Consider the following 20163-nt stretch of genomic DNA (forward strand, 5'->3'; position numbering starts at 1 on the left):
AAAAGAATTCAGAAAATAAAATAAAAAATCAAGTCACGAGAAAATTGTGAGAGACAATTATAAATAGCTATTGTTCAATTAAATTCCAATGTCTCATTGATTAGTCTTTGCACATCAACAACGTCTTGACTACTAGAATATTATTCCTTTCCCTTTTAATTTTGAAAAAATAAGAAGAGTACCAAAATAATAATGAAACCGTTTTTATCTACACCATTCCTATATAACTTTTTCCTTAAACAAAAAATGCAAAGAATGTATTACAAATAAATAAATTTCTACATGTAAAATATTATCTCCTGTTTATAAGAAACAAGTTAAATTAAAAAAAAACATTATTTTTACATTATAACTTATTTCTTATTGACCAGAAATAATATAAACTAACAAATATTATTCTCTCATGAACACTGTCATTGTTGAACTTCAAACAATGCTCCTACGCGAAAAGAGAAATGAATATTTCATATTCTCTTAGTTCACACCCCATTTATATTTATATCCGCATAAATTAATGGATTATATTACAAAATGGTGTAACATTCATGTGATGGAAGACGAAAATTAATAATAAAGAAGAGGACTATATATGGAAAAAAAACCAGCTAATTCTGCCAAAACTTAAAGTGGAGAGATCTTTCTTCCAGAATCCTCTCTATATCCTCCATTGGAACTCCCTTGGTTTCTGGCACGAAAACAAGGACAAAGATAATGGCTATTAAACTAATTATTCCAAAAACCATGAATGTGTATTCCATCTCAATAGCTTCAGTTACGGATAAGAAGGACTGGCAAACAATATAAGGTTAGACACCCAAACTGCTGTGGATGCCATTCCTCCACATACTCCTCTAAACCTCAAAGGGTATATCTCATAGTTGATAACATATGAAACAGTTCCTATTCCAGGTGAGAAGAACAAGATGTAGAGTGCTAGGCCTATTATTGCAACAAATCCAGTTTTGCTAGGACATCCTTTGGAGTACCAATCCCTGTGTTGTGAAGTACAATGATTCTCCGAGTTGTTGTCATAGTCCCAACATGCACCAGGTTTTAGCTGTAGAACAGTTGATACCAGAGTAAGAACCAACATGAATCAATATCATTAACATCTTCTAATATTTAAAAAATGATATGAAAAACCAATTTTTTTTATCAAGTAATGAAATTTGTATAGCTGTGAATTCTCCACCTCTCAGTAAGTGTGGTTAATTTTACTTCACAGTCAAATAAATGTGGTTGTTTAGTGATACTAACAGTGTTGTGAGGTTATTGAAATGTTTACTATTGGTCAATTTTACCTCACAAGTGATTAAGAGTAATTTTTTTTTATTCTGGATTAAGAGTAAATAAACGTCAAAGCGATCTACATTAATTGGTTAAATAAGGTGCTTGAGTTGCTATAAATCCCCTTGATATTGTCTTCGATTCCCACGGCTTATAAATATGCACTTGTGGCACTAATGCTTAAATATGTTTTAAAAGTGATTAATAATGTTACATGATTATTGAAATGTTTAATAATGATCAACATTCTTTTATTCACCTTATCTGAGGCAGCACAGAAGCCACATTTTTTAGAACCTTTAAGGCAAGTCTTGCAATCCCATTGATCACGGTTGGTAGCTGCAGTGTAACCAGAGCAAGTGCCATTGAAGGGAGTTGTTTCAGTTGGGTCAATCAATGGGGAGGAAATCTTGGTCTGGGGGAAAACGACAGTAAGAAGAACAAGGGATGAGTGACAGAAGCATTGCTACCTGATTAGAGGCAAAACCAGCTAACTGAACTATAGTGTGGGGCTGTAGTACATGACTGTGTTGATACCCACAAACTGTTGGGAAAAGACTATGCCCATCCCAGCATATAAACCTCTCCTCACATGTGATTTTAAGCATTTTTACAAGGCTCACCCAACCTTCACCAGCTTCTACTTTCGTAATTTCCATTTCAGTTGATTCCCTCAAATTTTGAATCTCAGCCTCAACTTCCCCTTCTGGGTAAATCTTCCTCAATTTGTATACCTTCTTCTTACTTTCCCTGTTACACGTTGAAATAATTAAAAAGAAAAAGAAATACCACTAATAGTGTGTATCTTAGAATATATATCATGCGTTCTATTGGTTTTTTGTTCTCCAATCAAAATTCACACTTCAAATTGCTTTTATTTTGGTGGCTAAAATTGACAGCAATTACTGAAATGAAGTACCAATTTTGATTGGATAATAGTACTAATAGCAGTTGCATAGTACTTTTTATACTGTATTTAAGTTTTGTTTAAATCACTGACCTTTCGGAATAGCCAACGGGGTGATTCTGGAAGAAATAGCAAAAGTTGTAGTGCAGCAGGCAGGTATTGCTGCTATTCATAATATCCACCTCCATGTTCCTTTCCCCTAAAAAACGAAAATGATACCACAAATTCTGTTATCATATCATCAATTATCTCACGAATAAAATCCTGGATTTGATTAATAAATTAGATAATGTAAATGGTTTTGCTAACAAATTCCTTTCGCCTAATTATTAGCATATTGGTTAAGGAATTAAAAGAAAAAATATTTAGTGAGAGAATCATAAGAAAACACAAAAAAGATCATAAACAATATAATTTTATGGGTCTCAATAAAAATATTTTTACTTTGAGTTCTTTAATCATTATTTTAAGAGCACTGATTAGCATCTGTCTAATGTAAATAACATGAAGTAACATGTGAAGTATAAAGTATAAAGTTTAAACATTGTCCTAAGGCATTTTTTATGTGAATGTACATCAAAATAGTAAGAAGAAAAGCTGTTGAACAAGTATAGCATAGGTTCTTACCCTGGTGAAGCCCAAGTTGTCAATGTAGGAAAGGAATTGTCCCCCAGTGATGAGGAAACTATTCAGACTTACAGGGGCTCCTCGAACTCTAGTTAGAGAAGCCTCTGAAATGTAAAGGGGGGATGTCATTGATGCCATTCCAACACCAAGGCCTAAGAAAACTCGACCAAAGACGAGAACGGCCGAGTTAGGAGCTACAGCCATGATGACAGAACCAGCAAAGAAGAGTGCATCTGCATAAAGGATTGTTATTTTTCTTCCAAAACGGTCATTCATCCATCCACCAACAGAAGCTCCTATGATGACACCAACAAGTGCCCTACTCACTATGGCTTTCTGTTTAGTCACAATCAAGCTCTACTGTTTATTACCATTTTATAATTATTAACAATATCAAGTTATACATGTATTTGAACAAATTTCAGCACATCCTCAAGTCTTGGAGCCTCTCCAAACGTCTCTCTTAGAATGTAAAGGTTTTTTACTGTCACATTATAATCACACATTATCATATATGCATTGATTTCTAACAGTGTAAAAAATTTTAGAGTCACAAACTCATATTAACCTCAAAAGGTGGTGTAGTTTATCCTATTTAACAAAGTTGCAACTAACTAATATGCTTGAATTAATATATGCAATTTTAAAATGGGAAAACTTAACTACTGGGTTTCTAATCCAACTTCTTTGGCTTGTGCCTACCAAATAATTAAATAAACACAAAGATGAAGGTCAAATGGGAATTGCTGGGACTCTTGAGAATTGATTATCAAAAACCAAACTTCATTAGGAGTTGTAGCCACAAGCATTACCTGAGGCCAAGTCTATCTGTCCACATCTTTGAAATCTTCTCTGATATACAAATGTGCCCCAGATATCACACCTATACATTCCCATAAAAGGTCAAAGACTTTCAAAACAGACACATAAGTAGTGAAATGGGTGTCTTAGTCTCAGTAAGTTAGAAAAGTAAAAATAATAAGCGAAGAGACATAAACCATTATGATATGATGATATACTTTATAGTATTACTAGTGTCATAGCCAAAGAGAAGGCCTCCAATTCCAGCAGAAAAAGCAAGGCGAAGACATAAGGGTTGTTCTTTGAAAGAGAAAGACACTCTTTGAAAGCAGAGCAATCAGCTTCAGGGACTCATCCCTCCATACTTGATCAAAGCGGGGTCGTTTATAGTTGTTACTGCTTCAATGCACAGAGCCATATATGGAAAATGGACTCCACCAACTCGTGTAAGAAGTCCTTGGAAAGTGAGTAGGGGCAGCGAATCAGAGTGAGTTTAGGAGAAGAAGAAAAGACAAACACATTGTGACCAAGTAAGAATTGCTCCACTCTAATAATGGAATGTTTTGTGAAGCTATAATGGGGGAAATTTATTTTAAAGTTTGTACATATTAGTGTTGAAGCTAGATTAGTTAATTAGGTTGGGTGTTAGTGTTACATAGCCAACCCGATTTCTCAACATCTTTTCTTGTTTTCAAAATTTTAGAAAAATTCAATTTTATTTACTCACTTGTTCATATTTGAAGGGCATCAATATTGCGTTAGTAGTATCAAATTCAAATTCTTCAGATAAGATCTCAATTTCAAGCCCAACTGTGATAAACTGTGATGGGGAGAAAAGTCACTCATTGAAGGTGTTTTGTGAGTTTCTTTAGAAAAATTAAGAGCGAAAACTATTTCTATTTTATCTATTAATTCTCAAAATGTCAAAATTTAGAACTTTCACTGATATCTGGAAAATGGCAATTTGTTAATACCTCAATTGAACGCAACAGTTAGTTTTGCATTATGAAATAAAACACATAATATAATGCTGATGACTGAACACTCATTACATACAATTTATCATCATTATATATTACTCATTGTTCATCCTTTAGGATTTCATAAAAACATACTAACCAGTAGCCAAACACTAACTGCAATAAAACAGCAAATCTTAAGAGAGAAAAAAAAAACTACAAACAAAAGCTAGAAAACATCTAAACATATTCCTCTTCACTACTTAACCTTAGAAGAAACCATAATTATCTCACATCACGGGTAAGAGTCAAGTGGTGCGAAATATTACTCTTTCGACAAAGATCTAATCAAACTTAATCAAGCCTTCTGGGTAGGACTCCTCTTCTCCCAAAACTTGAAGTGCAGACCTCTTTCCTCCAGCATCTGCTCAACTTCTTCAATTGGAACTCCCTTAGTTTCTGGCACGAAGATGAGAACGAATAAGATGCCAACGAGAGCAACAAACCCAAATAACATGAATGTCCATGCTGTCCCAATAGCCACGGTCAAAGTCAAGAAGGACTGCGAAACAATGAGGTTTGAAACCCAACATGTTGTAGAAGCAATTCCTCCACATACTCCACGGTACCTCAGAGGATAGATTTCAGAATTGACAACCCATGGAACAGTTCCCATCCCTGGTGAGAAGAATATGATGTACAGTGCAAGTCCCACTATTGCAAGCCACCCAATTTTGCTAGGACATCCTTGTGTGTACCATGCTCTATGTTCTTTTTGACACATACCCTTTGTAGCATCATTAGAAATCAAACATGCGCCAGGTAAGCGCTGCATGCACATGTAATAGACACTAACGTAAGAACAAGCATATCAATGAATTCAATAATTACTACTGTATACGGAGAAATTCATTTTTTTATCTGTAAAAATCAAAAATAGGTATCAGGAGGTTTATAATAATTCACACATTGTTCAACCAACTGAGCTAGACACTCTTAGTATCGAAACATTATATTTGACTTACCTTGCTAGAGACGTCGGATGCACAAAAGCCACATTCTGCCTTTAGACACTTCATGCAATCCCATTCATTAGCATTCACAGCTTGGCTGAAACCAGGGCAGGTGTTGTTGAAATGAGCGGTCTCAACCGCACTAATCATTGGAGAATGAGTTTCGGTTTGGCGGAAAGTGAATGTTAAAAGGGCCAAGGCTACAACACAGCCACACAAACTAAGCAAAGCAAGTTTCTTTCTCCCAGTCTTGTCAATGAAGTATATGCTCAAGATCGAACCGAACGCGTTAAGCCCAGAAGTGATCAGGGAGAGGAGCATTGCCGTCTGGTTGGATGCAACACCAGCTAACTGAACAATTGTGGGACTGTAGTACATGACAGTGTTGATGCCCGTGAATTGCTGGAAGATTTGAAGGCCCATTCCTGCCACCAAACCTCTCCTCACTGCCTTGGTTTTCAACAGTTTGATTATGCTGATTTTTTCTGAGGATCCTGCCTGCTCCAGTTCCGTAGCAACTGAATCATGCAAAGCTTGGATTTCTTCTTCAACATCATTGGGTGGATAAATTTTCCTCAATATTGCTTTTGCTTCCTCCTCCTTTCCCTGTTACATAAAGGGAGACAGATTTTATAAACACAAAAAGATCTAATTCTTACAAAGATAACAAAAAATGTAAGATGTATTATGAATTAACTCACCTTTCGGAACAGCCAACGTGGTGATTCTGGGAGCGTAAACATTAACACCACTTGTATTATAGCAGGTGCCGCAGCCACTCCAAGCATCCACCTCCATGTACCCGGCGCCTGAATAAATTAAAAATTAACAAAATTCTATGACCATATCACAAGAAAACAATGCCTTTTTTTAAAAGAAATTCAACAACACACAAGCATGGATTGCAAATTTGTAATGCAAATTCCATTTTTTATTTTGCCTAGGACATCCTAGCCGATTACCAGATACTAATCTCTTGAGATATATACAGTGGCGGACCTATGCTTGTTAGAGTGTGGATAAATGCATCCTCCTCTTTTTCTTAAAATTTTATATTTTATACATGTATTTGAATCCCTTAACTTATTATCATTGAAAATAAACAAATACACCCCTTATCAATATATTAAAACTATTCAGCCATCAATTTGTTTTGCCAAGTGTCAATTACGGGTGTAATGAGGTTCATTTTTTTTCTCTCTCAAACACTTTCTTTATTTCTCTTTACTATTTTTTTCGCTGTTGTTCTCTAGTTTTAATAAAATTGTATGTATTTATTTTAAAATTTTATATTTAACATCTCTTATTTTTATGTGTTTAAATCATTTTCTCATTTTTATGTATTAAATTTGTTTTTTTAAAATAATTTACTCTCAGATGTTAGATCCGTCAATACATGGAACCTAAAGACACATACTTAATAAGCCATGCCAATTCCATTTGGAATATAGTATCTGTTATGGACACAAAGTAAAAGAGAAGATTGGGATGACCTTAGTGAAAGCCAAGTTGATGAGGTAGGAGAGAAATTGTCCACCGGTGATGAGGAAACTGTTGAGAGCTACAAGGGCTCCTCGAACTTTGGTGGGGGAAGCCTCAGAAATGTACAAAGGAGATGCCATTGAAGCCATTCCAACACCAAGGCCAACAAAAACTCGACCCAGGACGAGAACACCAGGGCTAGGTGCAGCAGCCATTATAACTGACCCAATTAAAAAGAGGATATCAGCTAAAAGGATTGATGTTCTTCTTCCAAATCGATCGTTCATCCATCCACCCACTGCAGCACCTACTATTGCTCCTGCAATTGCTGTACTCACTATAGCTTCCTGAAATTTTTTAAAGGCACAACATAGTACATATTTTATTAAATAAAAGATCTTTGATTTGAACACAAGGTGTGTCAAAATCAAGCCATAACAATTTGACTTGCACAATATGTGCATAAATGCTTATAATTCAAATCAACATCGAAAGAAAACCCTGCACGGTTTCACAAATTTCTACAAGTAGTTCGTTAACACATGATAATTTGAGGAACTTGTGCTTCAAACCCAGAACATCGAGGGAAAAATGTTCTGTATTATACCCATGATAATTAATTGTAGGAACCATTGACTAAAATCTAATTTTAACCACCTTAGGAGTTTATCTGACTTATCGTTTATCAAAATATTACCAGTTAATTAAGCATTATAGCACATTTTAGAAGAACCAAATCCTTATATAAATTGTTTAGATTGAAATAAAAAATAATCTTCGTAAAAGAAAGTGGTGAAAAAATTGCATTTTGAATATTGATATAAGAGAAAAATCTGTGGAAAAAAGAGAGATTCTCTTGAGTGAAAAAATTATGCCATTTTTAATAATGATGAATTGAAAATGATGGCAAAGGAATTCTAAGAAAGACGTAAAAAATTATTCTTCTCAACCCTGTTTCTCCTAAAGTGAGAAAAGAAAAAGTGCTAAGGCTTTTTCCCTATTAAAGAGAATTTTTCCTTCTCTCTTATTTCTCTGGTATTTTTTTCTTCTTTTATTTAACCTTTTCATAATTTTAGGATTTAAGTGACGTGTGCACTTAACGTATAGTTTAAGGAATAAAATTTAATTCATTACACTGTAGTGTACTGAAAATAAAAGTTTTTTTTTGAAGAAAATCTCTTTTTGTAAAATAAGGTAAAACATTGTCACTATAAAAAAAATTATATCGTAAATCAACCACAAAATATCACTTTTTTAAAAAAAATTGAGTCTATATATAATTACCTTAAATTTCATGCATATCTATATATAAGCCCAGTACAAATTCAAATCAAATTGACAAAAGAAAAAAAAAAGGCTTTTTGTCAAATATAACAATAAATAATTTCTTTATATGAAAATACAGGAGATCTAAATCATTAATTGGACAATTATTCTTTCCAAAATAAAATTGCAAATACTTAACATTAATTTACTTTTTTTTATAATCGTGTAATATTCCTCCCACCTAATTAGTCCATTTTTAACTAAAGTGATACTTCCAGTTAAGGCTAATGCATCAACACCTTTGGGTTTTAACATTAATGTTTCTTGTTTACTTTCAGTGATCACTGGGTCCCATCTATTTTATATGTTAAGTTGCTGCCTTTGCTTTTTTTATGAATAGATGGATGATGATGCAGTTTGAGAATATGTCATGGTTTGGCAAAATAAATAAATAAAAACATTTGTCAATTTGTGGGCTGTTTTCAAATCCGAAAAAGAAGAGAATAACAAACAAACAAAAAGACATGTGTAAAAACGTAGAAACAAATAAAAATATATAAAGTAAAACAGATCAAACCGGATCTTGAGATATATTAAGTCAAAATAATTATTAAATAAAACAGAATCTCAAAATAAAAAAAGTGAGAGGGTCACATGCCATAATTAATTACCAACTAAAAGTTTCAGTAACGCATTTATAGTGACGACCGAACAAAAATGAAGAAGAAGACAAACTAATCCAATATTCGCCAAATAGACGATCAAACAAAATTCATGACTGAAATCAGAAAAAGGGTAAATAAAAAAATTGAACTTTTTCGTAAAGAGTAATGGTGTAAATACCTCAAATCCTTACAATGATTCATAAGAAATTAAGATAAGAGATAGTAAAAAAAGAGATAAATTTATATAATCGGGTTTAAAAGTTAGCTATACGAATGACAATATCAACGAAAAGCATGCAAATTTTGCGAAACATGGATAAAGGTCGTTTGACAAAGTAGTATGAATGCACAAAACCATGCGTTTTGTTTTTGCGTGCAACCTGTGAAGTTGTAACTGAAAACAATGTATGAGGAGATAAAATTTCATCGAAGAAAGAGTGGGGATGTAATTATTAATTTAATTGTATGAAGGACGAGAAGGTTTCATTATTTTGTTTTTTTGACTCTTGGGATTTAGGGGTGAAAAGCATGCATTAATTTACCTGAAGCCAAGTCTGCCTATCTACCGCGGTGAATTCATCCCTTATATACAAAAGAGCTCCAGATATCACCCCTGCAAAAATACACACCCACCGATCAATCGCCAAATGCACACACAAATAAGAGCAAAACATAGGAATGAAAAAAATATTGCGTTTTTTCAAAAGTATTGTCTTTTGGTGACAAAAGTCAATTTTGTTTGAAACACGGTTGAATATTAAAATACTGAGACCTATTCTGTTTGAGATTTAAACATGAGTAGTCGTGGGATGCTGACAAATAGTCTCTTTTGTTAAACCTAATCCGATAGATAAAAAAAATGAAGAAGAAGAAGAAAGAATTGAAAGGTTTGATTTGATTTACCGGTGTCATAGCCAAAAAGAAGGCCACCGATTCCTGCAGAAAAAGCGAGGCGAAGGACATAGGGATTCTTCCATGAGAGAGAGAGGCATTCACTGAAGGCAGAGACATCGGCATCAGGTACTCCTCCTTCCATGTAGAAATAACAATGGTCGTTGTTAGAAAAAAACAGGGTGAGAAAATGAGAGACGAGTATGAAAATGAGTTAGGAGTAAGGAGGTGCCGAATTTATAGAGGAAACCTCGGTTTCGACGTTAGTCAGTACCCGCCCGCACTTCACTCGCTACACGATAAAGCGTCAACAATCAATTTCATTGAATGGTGTTTTTTTTTTCTTTCGATGTAGTATTAAATACTTTTATTTTTAGTACACTGAATAATAAATTTATTCATTCATTTATTAATAATAGTAATTAATGCTTCGATAAAAGTTATATATTTTTATTTTAATATAATAAATATTCGTTGATTTATTGACTGCTATTTATATAGCGCCTATTAATCATTTCTATAAGCATTTATTTAATACTTTGTACCTTTATAATTGTCGTAGTTAAATTGTTTTACAAAAATAAAAAAATTAATAAATATATTAAAAAGAATAATAATATTATAAAATTAACATTATCATCATTAACTCATTTTTTATTAGTATATCTCTTATAATTAAGGGTAAAAAATTATTATTTTAATGTGATATTAATTATTTTTTTTACTTATATCTTATATAATTATAGAATTAGAGGTGATAAAGCATATAAGGGCAAATTGATTCTAGGGGTCACTTTTACAAAAAAAATTTGAAATTGAGTCTATTTTTTTAAAGTTTTGTATCATTACTGTAAGTGAAACATCACGTATCAAAAATAACATGATATTTCGTCAATTGGCGAAACAGGCATGACATTTCACCATTGGGGTTGGCGAAAGAGGCACCCATCACGTCACAGCAACAACAATGTGGCACACATGCAGTGACTAAACAGAAAAAAAAATATATTAAAATTAAAAGGATTTTAAAAAGAAAAGAAAAAATATATACTAAAATTAAAATATTAACATAATAAATGGAAAGAAAAAATATTAACTTTCATTTATTATGTAGAATTAACTCGAAATATCTTGAGTAAATCCATAAGAATATTTTCTTTCCTTTTTAATTACATAATAATAAAGATGGATAAGCAAATCTATAAGAAAATCAAATTAATTTTAAATAATTACATAATAAATGAGAGTTAATATTTTTTCTTTTCATTTATGTTCAGAAAAATTAATTCCCATTTATTATGTTAATATTTTAATTTTAGTATATATTTTTTCTTTCCTTTTTAAAATCCTTTTTAATTTTAATATATATTTTTTCTTGTTTGGTCATTACATGCGCGCCACGTCAACCGCGACTCTCATCCCTAGCCAAACTCACCCCTTCCGTGACGTGATGAATGTCATGTTGTCCCTGTCACCTGATATTTCGTTTATATTAATGACGAAAAACTTTGAAAAATAAACCCCTTAATAATTACTTTCAAAATAGATCCAATTCCAAAAAAAATTTGTAAAAGTGACTCTTGGAATCAATTTGGTGCATATTAGTCAATCTACTTTAACCCACCAATTGGCGGATCCACCCACTAGAAATTTAAAAAATAATATTTTATTTCATAAAATTAATCTAAATAATAATTTTTTCTTCCTACCACAACTATTATGATATAAAATAATATTTGTTTTTATAAACACTCATTAATATTGTTTTTTATAAACAAATAATATTATATTAAAAAGTTAGATGTGTCATTTATTTTAAAATATTTTTTTTGTCAAATACACTTATTTTTATTTTGACACGAAAGAAAAAAAGTATATATATCTTTTGTTCAAAATTATTTGCATCTCGTCCAACTTAAGTAAGATTGACTCAAATTTGATATAATTTTTTTCAACTCAAATTTAAACTTAACATTTTTCAACACAAATTTGAATTCAATTTAAACTCACAAACTATGTAACTATTATAATTTTATAAATATTATAAAAAAATTCATAAATTTATTGTATATAATAATTTATAATCCTATTAGAATGTAATTCTTTACCTTTCTTATTCTGTAAATACATTAACTAGTCAACTACAGCCTCAAGAGACTATCATCTCCTGCTAACAGCTTGATCATATCCCGTGGAGGACTGCCATAGCTACTATCTGCTATAAGCCTATAACTCTCCGTGCTAATTACTAAAAAGGAAATTCGGAAATAATTTAGATCTAACTCTTTTTTTTTTTTTTTACTGCAATTTAGATCTAACCTTATATGTACGAATATGTTTCTATTCTAAATATAACTTTTTACATAAAATCATTTTGCATTTAGGCATTTTTGTTTATTTATAATCTAGACTTCAAACGCTAGAGAAAGATTTTTTCTGGACTAGTTATTAGTCAAATTAAAATAAAAAAGTATATTTGAAAGGAATAAAAAATTTAATGATAAAATTAAATATTCATAAAAAAATCATAAATTTTAAAAATTAAAATAGTCTTCGTTTATTTATTAGGAAACCAAAATTTTTATTTGGAAGTTGATAATGTATTTATGTATATAGAAGGGTATTGGTACTCTACAATATTCGTTAAAGACAACTACCTTAAAAATTGATTGTGCCAAAGTTAAATGAAAAACCACTTGAATAGCAAAATAAAGAATAAAAGGAATTAACAAAAACAGGCTAAAAATAACAAAAATAAATAATTAGTTATTTATACAACAAAGATGATAAACAAATTAATAATCATAGGTACGTTAACGTTGTGGATCATTATGTGATATTTGAAAAATATAAAAAAAAATCACATTATGTATTTTAAAAAATACATATTTTGTACGATAATTATCTTAAAATTTATCCATAATGAACTGAGTTCAATTCCAAAAAAGAACATAAAAAAATCATGAATACTTTAATTAATTTACTCACATTTTTTTTTAATTTTTATTAGAATTATCTCACATAGATTTTGATGAATATATATACTAAAATATATGCCAGACAATTCTAAAAAAAATTAAAAAAATATGGAATAAAAAGTGCAAGACGGATCTAATACCATCTTCCTTTAATTTAATTTTTTATCCATCAATATATATGCAAGACAATTTTAATATTATCCACAAAAATTGTTATTACAATTTTGATTTTTCTTGTAAGTTTTTTTTTTTTTTTTATAAGTTTGTGTTTTCTCAGTTTTGGTTTTTATAAGTTTTTTTGATTAATTTATAGTTTATGTTCTTAAAATGTGAGTTTAAGTCTAACTTAATTCTAAAAATTAGTTCATAAGGTGAAAATTATCTCTATTTATATAAGTGGAGACAATCCTCATCCCATTAGCTAACTCAACCCCAACTTGTAAATTTGGATGACCTGCAATAATAGGGCTTTGGTGACACAAACATGGAAACAACATAGATGGCCTTTAAGACTTTGGATTTTGGAATTAATTTTAGTTTTTTTTAAGGAAGGATATTGGCACCACATAAAGAGAAAAAAAAAAATGAATGACAAGTCATATGTTTGATCTTCATAAATTTTGTTGATAAGATCAAAATTAATTAAAGGAAGTTCTCATAAAAGGAAAAAATTCAGATTTTATTCAAACTCAATTTGTTTCAAAGTTATAAAATAATCTCTATTTATAGGTTAAGTTTCTCTCTAGAAATTTCACATTTCCACTATATAATTAATTCTTACTAGAAATTGATTTCCACTAAGAGTCCACTAAGTCTTTACTTCCCATTAGGAAATGAATTTTCACTAAGCTTTTACTTCTCACTAACCTTCATAATTGATTAGGAAGTCTAAAATTCATAAAAATGACCAAAAACATATTAAAAGTTGTCTAAACTTATTACCTCAAAATCAAATATGAAAATTCATATAAAATTAGAAAAATAAGACTCAATTGATTCTTTAGTCCAAAAAACTAAGGTGGCGCTTAGTTTGAATGTTTATTTTTTGTTTTTATTTTTTAAAAATAATTTTCATTTTCAAATTTTTAAGATTTAGAAAACATGTATCGAGAAGAAAATACTTTAAGATGCTACCGCATTTTCACTTCATTAGAAAAGGTTGAAAATGTTGATTTGTTATTTTCAGTTTTGGATATGTTTTTTGAAAATATATCTAAGCAAACATATTTCCACTCTTATTTTCTATTTTCTTTAAAAATGAAAACAAAAAACACATAAATCAAACACTACCTTAGTAATCCATTCAAATAAACTCCAACTCATAGCTACATCTTGATCATAAAAGTGTTGGACTTATTGTACTCTTTTAAGTTTGTTGAATTTATCTTCTATGATTTATCTTTGAAAAACCTTTTTGCTTTGATTAGCTCTTGCTCCTATCATTAAGTCTTTTTCATTCATTGCAAAGGATTTTTAAAACTATTGGAGATTGACAAATTCATATCATGTGCATTATGCATTCTCCATTATATTATCTTCTCACCCAGGATGGGAAAAGTGCCATGGGTTGCCAACTCTAAGATTTATCTCATGAGATATCCATGAATATGTTGAGGAACACCATTTACATCAAATTGGATCTAGTGTCGATTTTAGGTCCTATTTGGAGGTGTAACCACACAAGGTCCATGACTAAAAAGGGCCTTAAAAATTAAAAAATAAATGGTTGTATAATGAGTTTTTTAATATTATTTGATATTATTTTAATAACTAAATTGAAGTTATTATTTTATTTTATATCTTTCTTTTTGTTCAAATTAAGATGTGACATATATCATACTGGTTGTCAGTTTTTATAATGTATTACCTTCATAAGTCCATATTGAATGACTTTTCAACTCACATTGACATAAACATGTATTAGATATATGATAATAGATGTAAAATATTCTTTTAAAAAAAATATTTTTTAATAAAATAAGAAACATAACCAAAAACTCAAATTAGAAAGCAAATGAAACTAAATGTTAATATATTAATAAACAACAAAAATATATGTAAAATTTAATATTAAATGCTATTTTGTCAATAAGGGATGGTAGCAACAAAAATATATTTTTAAGAGAAAAAAATAAAATAAAATTATCATTATAAAATTAATATTTTTAAAATATATAAGTAAATTAAAATTATAAAAAAATGTGATGGGTCCCTCACAAGTTTATCTAAATTTGATGAAACTTAATTAGGATGAGTTTGGTTTATAAGATATTAATCTGTACATTTTAAACTTGAACCTATCCAGCCTTTTGTAGGGATAAAAACATGGATAGTTAAACCTATCTTCAATTGGTCTCATTGTCATACTTAATTTACAAATAGATATTTATGTTATGTAATTTTTTTAGAATAAATTGAATAATAAAAGATTGTGATATTTTTTGGGAATATTAAACATGTTATTTGTTTAATGTAACAAAAACATATCATTTTTTATGAAAAGATGGGTCTATTTTTCATTTTATATATATATTCAAATTGTCTTAACCTTCATTGCGATAGATATGTCATGATTAAGATCACAAAACAAATACTTAAATATAAAAAAAGTCCAAATTTATTATTTCGCCCATTACTTGTGAAATCTCAAAACCCACCTTGGATGTCAAATCTTATTGTTGCACAGTCCTTCTTATCCTTGACACAAGTTATTGAGACATCATTAACATTTATGATATTTATAGTCTTTGTTACTATTGAGGCCATTTATTGACATTTATAGTCTTTGTTATTATTTAAGTCCTACAAACCAAAGGAGTTCTGAATATGTGTGTGGATTACTTTCAATATTTTGAATTTAGATTAAAATATTTTTTTTGTTTTTTTAATATATCTTAGGTTTTAGTTTGGTATCTAAAGTTTAAAAAGTTTTACTTTAATTTTTTTAAGTTTCCCTATTTGATCACAATGATCTTTTCATTAACTTAATTATCATACTAATTTGATTAATTTGGTGACACTTAACAAATTATGAGAAATTACACGTTAGTTAAATTTGATACTGTTAGTAAAAAAACCAACAAAATAACATTTGTTCTAATAGAAAATACTATAAGAGATCAAAGTAAAAATTTAAAACATAAGATAATAAATTGAAACTTAGAATATAAATAAGGTACCGAAATTCTATTTTAGTCTTAAATTTATTTATAAAAGTATATCATTTTAAAAATTATTAGGATATCAATACTATTTAAAATTTATATTAAAAAAATGATGAAGATTTGATGATTTTTCTATAAGACTATCGGTAAAAAGGATTTCTAAAATAATAAAAAAAAAGTAAAAAGGAATTTCAAGTAAATTAAAGAAGAAATAAATAAAAAAGAATTGTAAGTTATAAAGTAGTTATAAGTTATATGCAATAATTTAGCACAAAGAATTATCCTTTCATAATATACACCGAATTATTATAATTTGAATCCTCATTAAGAGAAATATGCATTAAGAGATATTAGTTCTTAAATGAATCTAAGTATTATGAGATATTAGTTATTAACATTCAATTAACCAATTATGGACTTATTATTTTTTTAAGATTAATATCGTTAGATTGATTTCGATCAAACTGATCACTCCGATCCTGTTTTAAAAACCATAATTACAACAGTAGAATTGATATGTTTGATTTGAGTCCTGTCGCAATCAATGAAGAACTAGAACTCACGATTACGTCAATAGCATCCACAAATTAATTTTCCTTACATTTGATTAATTATGGGGGGCAGAAATATTTGTGCAATTTCATTGTCAAATGAAGATGTTCCGGAACTGTAATACGCTCAAGCAAGCTGCAATTGTTCACACCTTCACTTCACCCAAACAACGAAAAGAGTTCACAAGTTCTTCCATTTAATATGTTTGCCATTTTTGGAAATCTTGTTGCACGTTACCTAAGCTCATTTCCCTCGTGAATTGTGACATTAAGCTTTTGATCGGATAAATATTGATAAAATTAATTTTAAAAGTTAATTTTGGTTAAAATTAATTTTAAAATGACGTGATTTATGATTAAATATTTTATTATAAAATCAAGTTAAGAATAAAATTTATTATAAATTTTTGGATAATATTTAAAACTGTTTCAACCTGAAATCAATTTTATATTTAAAATTAATTATGAGTTCTTCTTTAATGTTAAATAAAATATTTAAAAATACATTCAAAATTAATTTTAGACCTAGAATTAATTCTTGAACACTAAACCAAACACCCACTAAAAAAACCAATTTTTTTACATATCTATCCTATGTATGAAGCATTGCGTTCAATTTTCCCAATCATCAATTTGGCAAGGAGCCAAGGATATTGAGTTACGTAGTCAATCATCATCCATTCAATATTCATCAGCTGAGTTACTCATCGAATATATTGAACTGTATTTATATTAAATATAAAATAAATATATTTAAAATGAAATTGAATGAGCTAAATTGTGACTTCTAATTTCACTCCGTGCAAGCTGAATTAAACTGAAGGTTTTTTAAAAAAAAACTGCCATAATAAATGTATCAAAAGAATATTTATTTTATATGATTATAATTATAATTAATAATAAATAAATATTTTGATTTTATAAATAAATTAAAATTAATATTTATAATAAACAAATATTCTTGAACATATTAACTATATTTTTAATTTAAGATAAGTAATTAAATTAAATAAATTATAATATAAGATTATTTTTAATTTGAAATCGACGTGTTGTTAAGAAAGTCAAATATACGTAACAAAAAGATAAATGGAGGGAAGTCTGAGATGACTGGGATATATTTTCTGCCTAGTTGTAAAGAAAGTGCGTAAAATACACATATTATAAACTTTTAAAAAGAAAATACACATATTATAAAGAGAAGATAGAATGTTGAAAATCTCTAATTGATAGGAGAGGAGAGTGTGGAAGCTTTATTATCCAAGTTTGAAATTTTAATTTATCACATATCGAGTAATTTTTTTTATAGTTTGAGTTTGAGTTTTTATTTCTATCTTGTTGAAAAAAATAAACACTTTAAATTTGCTCATTATCATAGGTTTATTATATTTTGATGCCATAATAAACTATAAATTCATTTAACGTATAGTTTATAAAATGTAGTAATAATACATAAAATAAACTAACAACTTAAAGAGTGATACTTTTTAATCACGCATCATATTTAATATAAGATATGAAAAATGATATATGAAAGGAGACAACGATTCTAATTCATTTATAAAAAATATTGTCCAATTATATACAATTTTTTTAGACTCGTAGTAACTCCAAATTCTAAGTTATCACCGTAATTGCTCACATTGCTCTCCATGTAGACCCCCCGGACAATGCTACAATATGATTTCTTCAAACTTTCTTAAAGAAGATAAAGTCAACAAATTGACAAACTTTTCTCTTAAAAAAACAACAACAAAGTGACAATCTTCATTTTTATAAAGTTATAATAGAAAGTCGTCGGGTTAGAATTTACTTTTTTTAAAAAAATGGTTCATTTGTTTTATATGTGTATGCTGTTAATTGTCTATTCATTGTTACTTATTGGAGTAAGTGGATTTCTAATACACACTGTTAATTGATTTTTCAGTCGTTACGTACATACATACAATTTTCGCTATATATATCCTGTAACTTTTGTCATATCAAAATGACAAGAAATTAATTAACCACGTGTGTTGGTTTCGTTGTAGCAAAAAAATCGACTTGTCTTCTACATTTTTAACTCTATACTAGGTAAAGACGAAAAGAAAATGACAGCAACCAATCGTCATTGATGGTTTTGGGTAATAAAAATAGAAGGATAAGGGAATGTCTTGAATTTTTCCACATGAAGAATTGATAGGGCAAGAAAGAGACCTCATGGCGAAGTGCTAAGAACGCAGGCAAAGTTTTATGACAACGAAGACAAGAAAGTGCTACACTAGTGGTGGAGGAATGAGGTAAAGGCTTGTATTATTTCCATAATGCTTGGTGCAAAGTTGTGGGGTTAATTGTGTGTGACCTTTAAGAACTTTAGGTCCATAAGAAGGTTCATCACAAGTTCTTTGCCTCATAAGTTAACGCCTTTACAAAAGAGAGCGAATGTATTCATTAAAGAGAAAGAAAGACGGGAAAAAGAAAAGGGGGAGCGAATTTCTTTGGCTTTGGCCCAATTTTTCCTGTTGAAAGGATCTTGTAAGGGGCACCATTCAATAATGACGTACGATACTTTTTGTTGTATGCTATAGAAATTCAAGTGGATAACTACAATTTGGTTGTTTTGCATATAATGATAAATGAATAAATACCTATTTTCTCATATTAAGAGGTTCGTATCAAGCTTTCAAAATTATAAATTGAATTGCATCATGAGTCAATGTTACATGCCCTTTTCTTATCCAAACAATGATGCCGAATTTACTAGGAGTCAATGTCACACTTTTTTTTTTTTTGGTGAGAAATATACTATCTTTCATCCTTTATGTAAGAAATAAATAACAGATTCATCAAAACCCATATATGAATATTAACATATAAAATAGTCAAATTAGTTAATTTTAATTAATAATAACATATTTTATTTTAAAAATACTCAGAGAATTAAATATTTTAACTAAGGACTATATGTAATTATATTATTCCTGATTTAATGAATTTTTTTCCGCTATTGAATATGATGAGTTTTAAAATGTCAAAATTGTTACAAATAAAAAAATCACTAAAATTTAATTTTAAAAAAATTACATCCACTTATATAAAAATGTGTGAGTGTCTCTTGAGCAGACTTCATAATAATTAGAAAATAAGTCTATTTCATATAATTAAAACAAAAGAATATTATATTCTGTTTATTTTTTTTTTATATATAAAACTAGAGGTACTACTCTAATTAAGTTTGAGCATTCTTAATTATAATATGACACTCATATGCATTTTTTAATTTCAAATCAATTAAAGTTCTATACTATATATAATTTACTGTTGGATAATTTTTTACACAGAGTAATAAAATTTTATTATATGCAACTTTTTTTTTTAAAAAAAAATGTAATGTTATGCAAGCTTTTTAAATGTGACCTATTTACTTACAAACTCTATTTTATTTTATATATATATGATATATGAAGTATGACCACTTTATACTTTTTTCTTATCATTTATGAACCTCTTTATTCTCTTTTCTCTTTAAGGAACATATGTATACTTGCGGGTTCTCCCTCCTATTTGTATCCATCCTGTAGATTAATTTGTCT

General features: G+C 29.1%; 1 protein-coding gene and 1 pseudogene across 1 annotated transcript; both read right to left on the reverse strand.

The window, feature by feature from the left end:
* Positions 1 to 431: 431 nt before the first annotated feature.
* LOC114412780 lies at positions 432 to 3985 on the reverse strand (annotated as a pseudogene).
* Positions 3986 to 4650: 665 nt separating this feature from the next.
* Positions 4651 to 10114, reverse strand: LOC114412779 (probable inositol transporter 2). Its single transcript, XM_028376823.1, has 6 exons — positions 9911 to 10114; positions 9550 to 9620; positions 7088 to 7423; positions 6296 to 6403; positions 5607 to 6200; positions 4651 to 5410 (listed from the first exon to the last, which is right to left on the reverse strand). The coding sequence occupies exons 1-6, from the start codon at positions 10041 to 10043 to the stop codon at positions 4940 to 4942; spliced, it is 1713 nt and encodes a 570-aa protein (XP_028232624.1). The 5' UTR covers positions 10044 to 10114; the 3' UTR covers positions 4651 to 4939.
* Between the last annotated feature and the right edge of the window lie 10049 nt (positions 10115 to 20163).

This window comes from Glycine soja, chromosome 5 (assembly GCF_004193775.1).
Source record: "Glycine soja cultivar W05 chromosome 5, ASM419377v2, whole genome shotgun sequence".
In the NCBI taxonomy this organism is placed as follows: Eukaryota; Viridiplantae; Streptophyta; class Magnoliopsida; order Fabales; family Fabaceae; genus Glycine; species Glycine soja.

Excerpts from the sequence above, each read along its gene's own strand:
- LOC114412779 (XM_028376823.1), bottom strand. The coding sequence starts at position 10,043 with ATGGAAGGAGGAGTACCTGATGCCGATGTCTCTGCCTTCAGTGAATGC. Across the intron at positions 7,424-9,549 it reads ATAGGCAGACTTGGCTTCAG|GAAGCTATAGTGAGTACAGC; the intron begins GTAAATTAATGC and ends AAAAAATTTCAG. Across the intron at positions 5,411-5,606 it reads CATCCGACGTCTCTAGCAAG|CGCTTACCTGGCGCATGTTT; the intron begins GTAAGTCAAATA and ends ATGTGCATGCAG.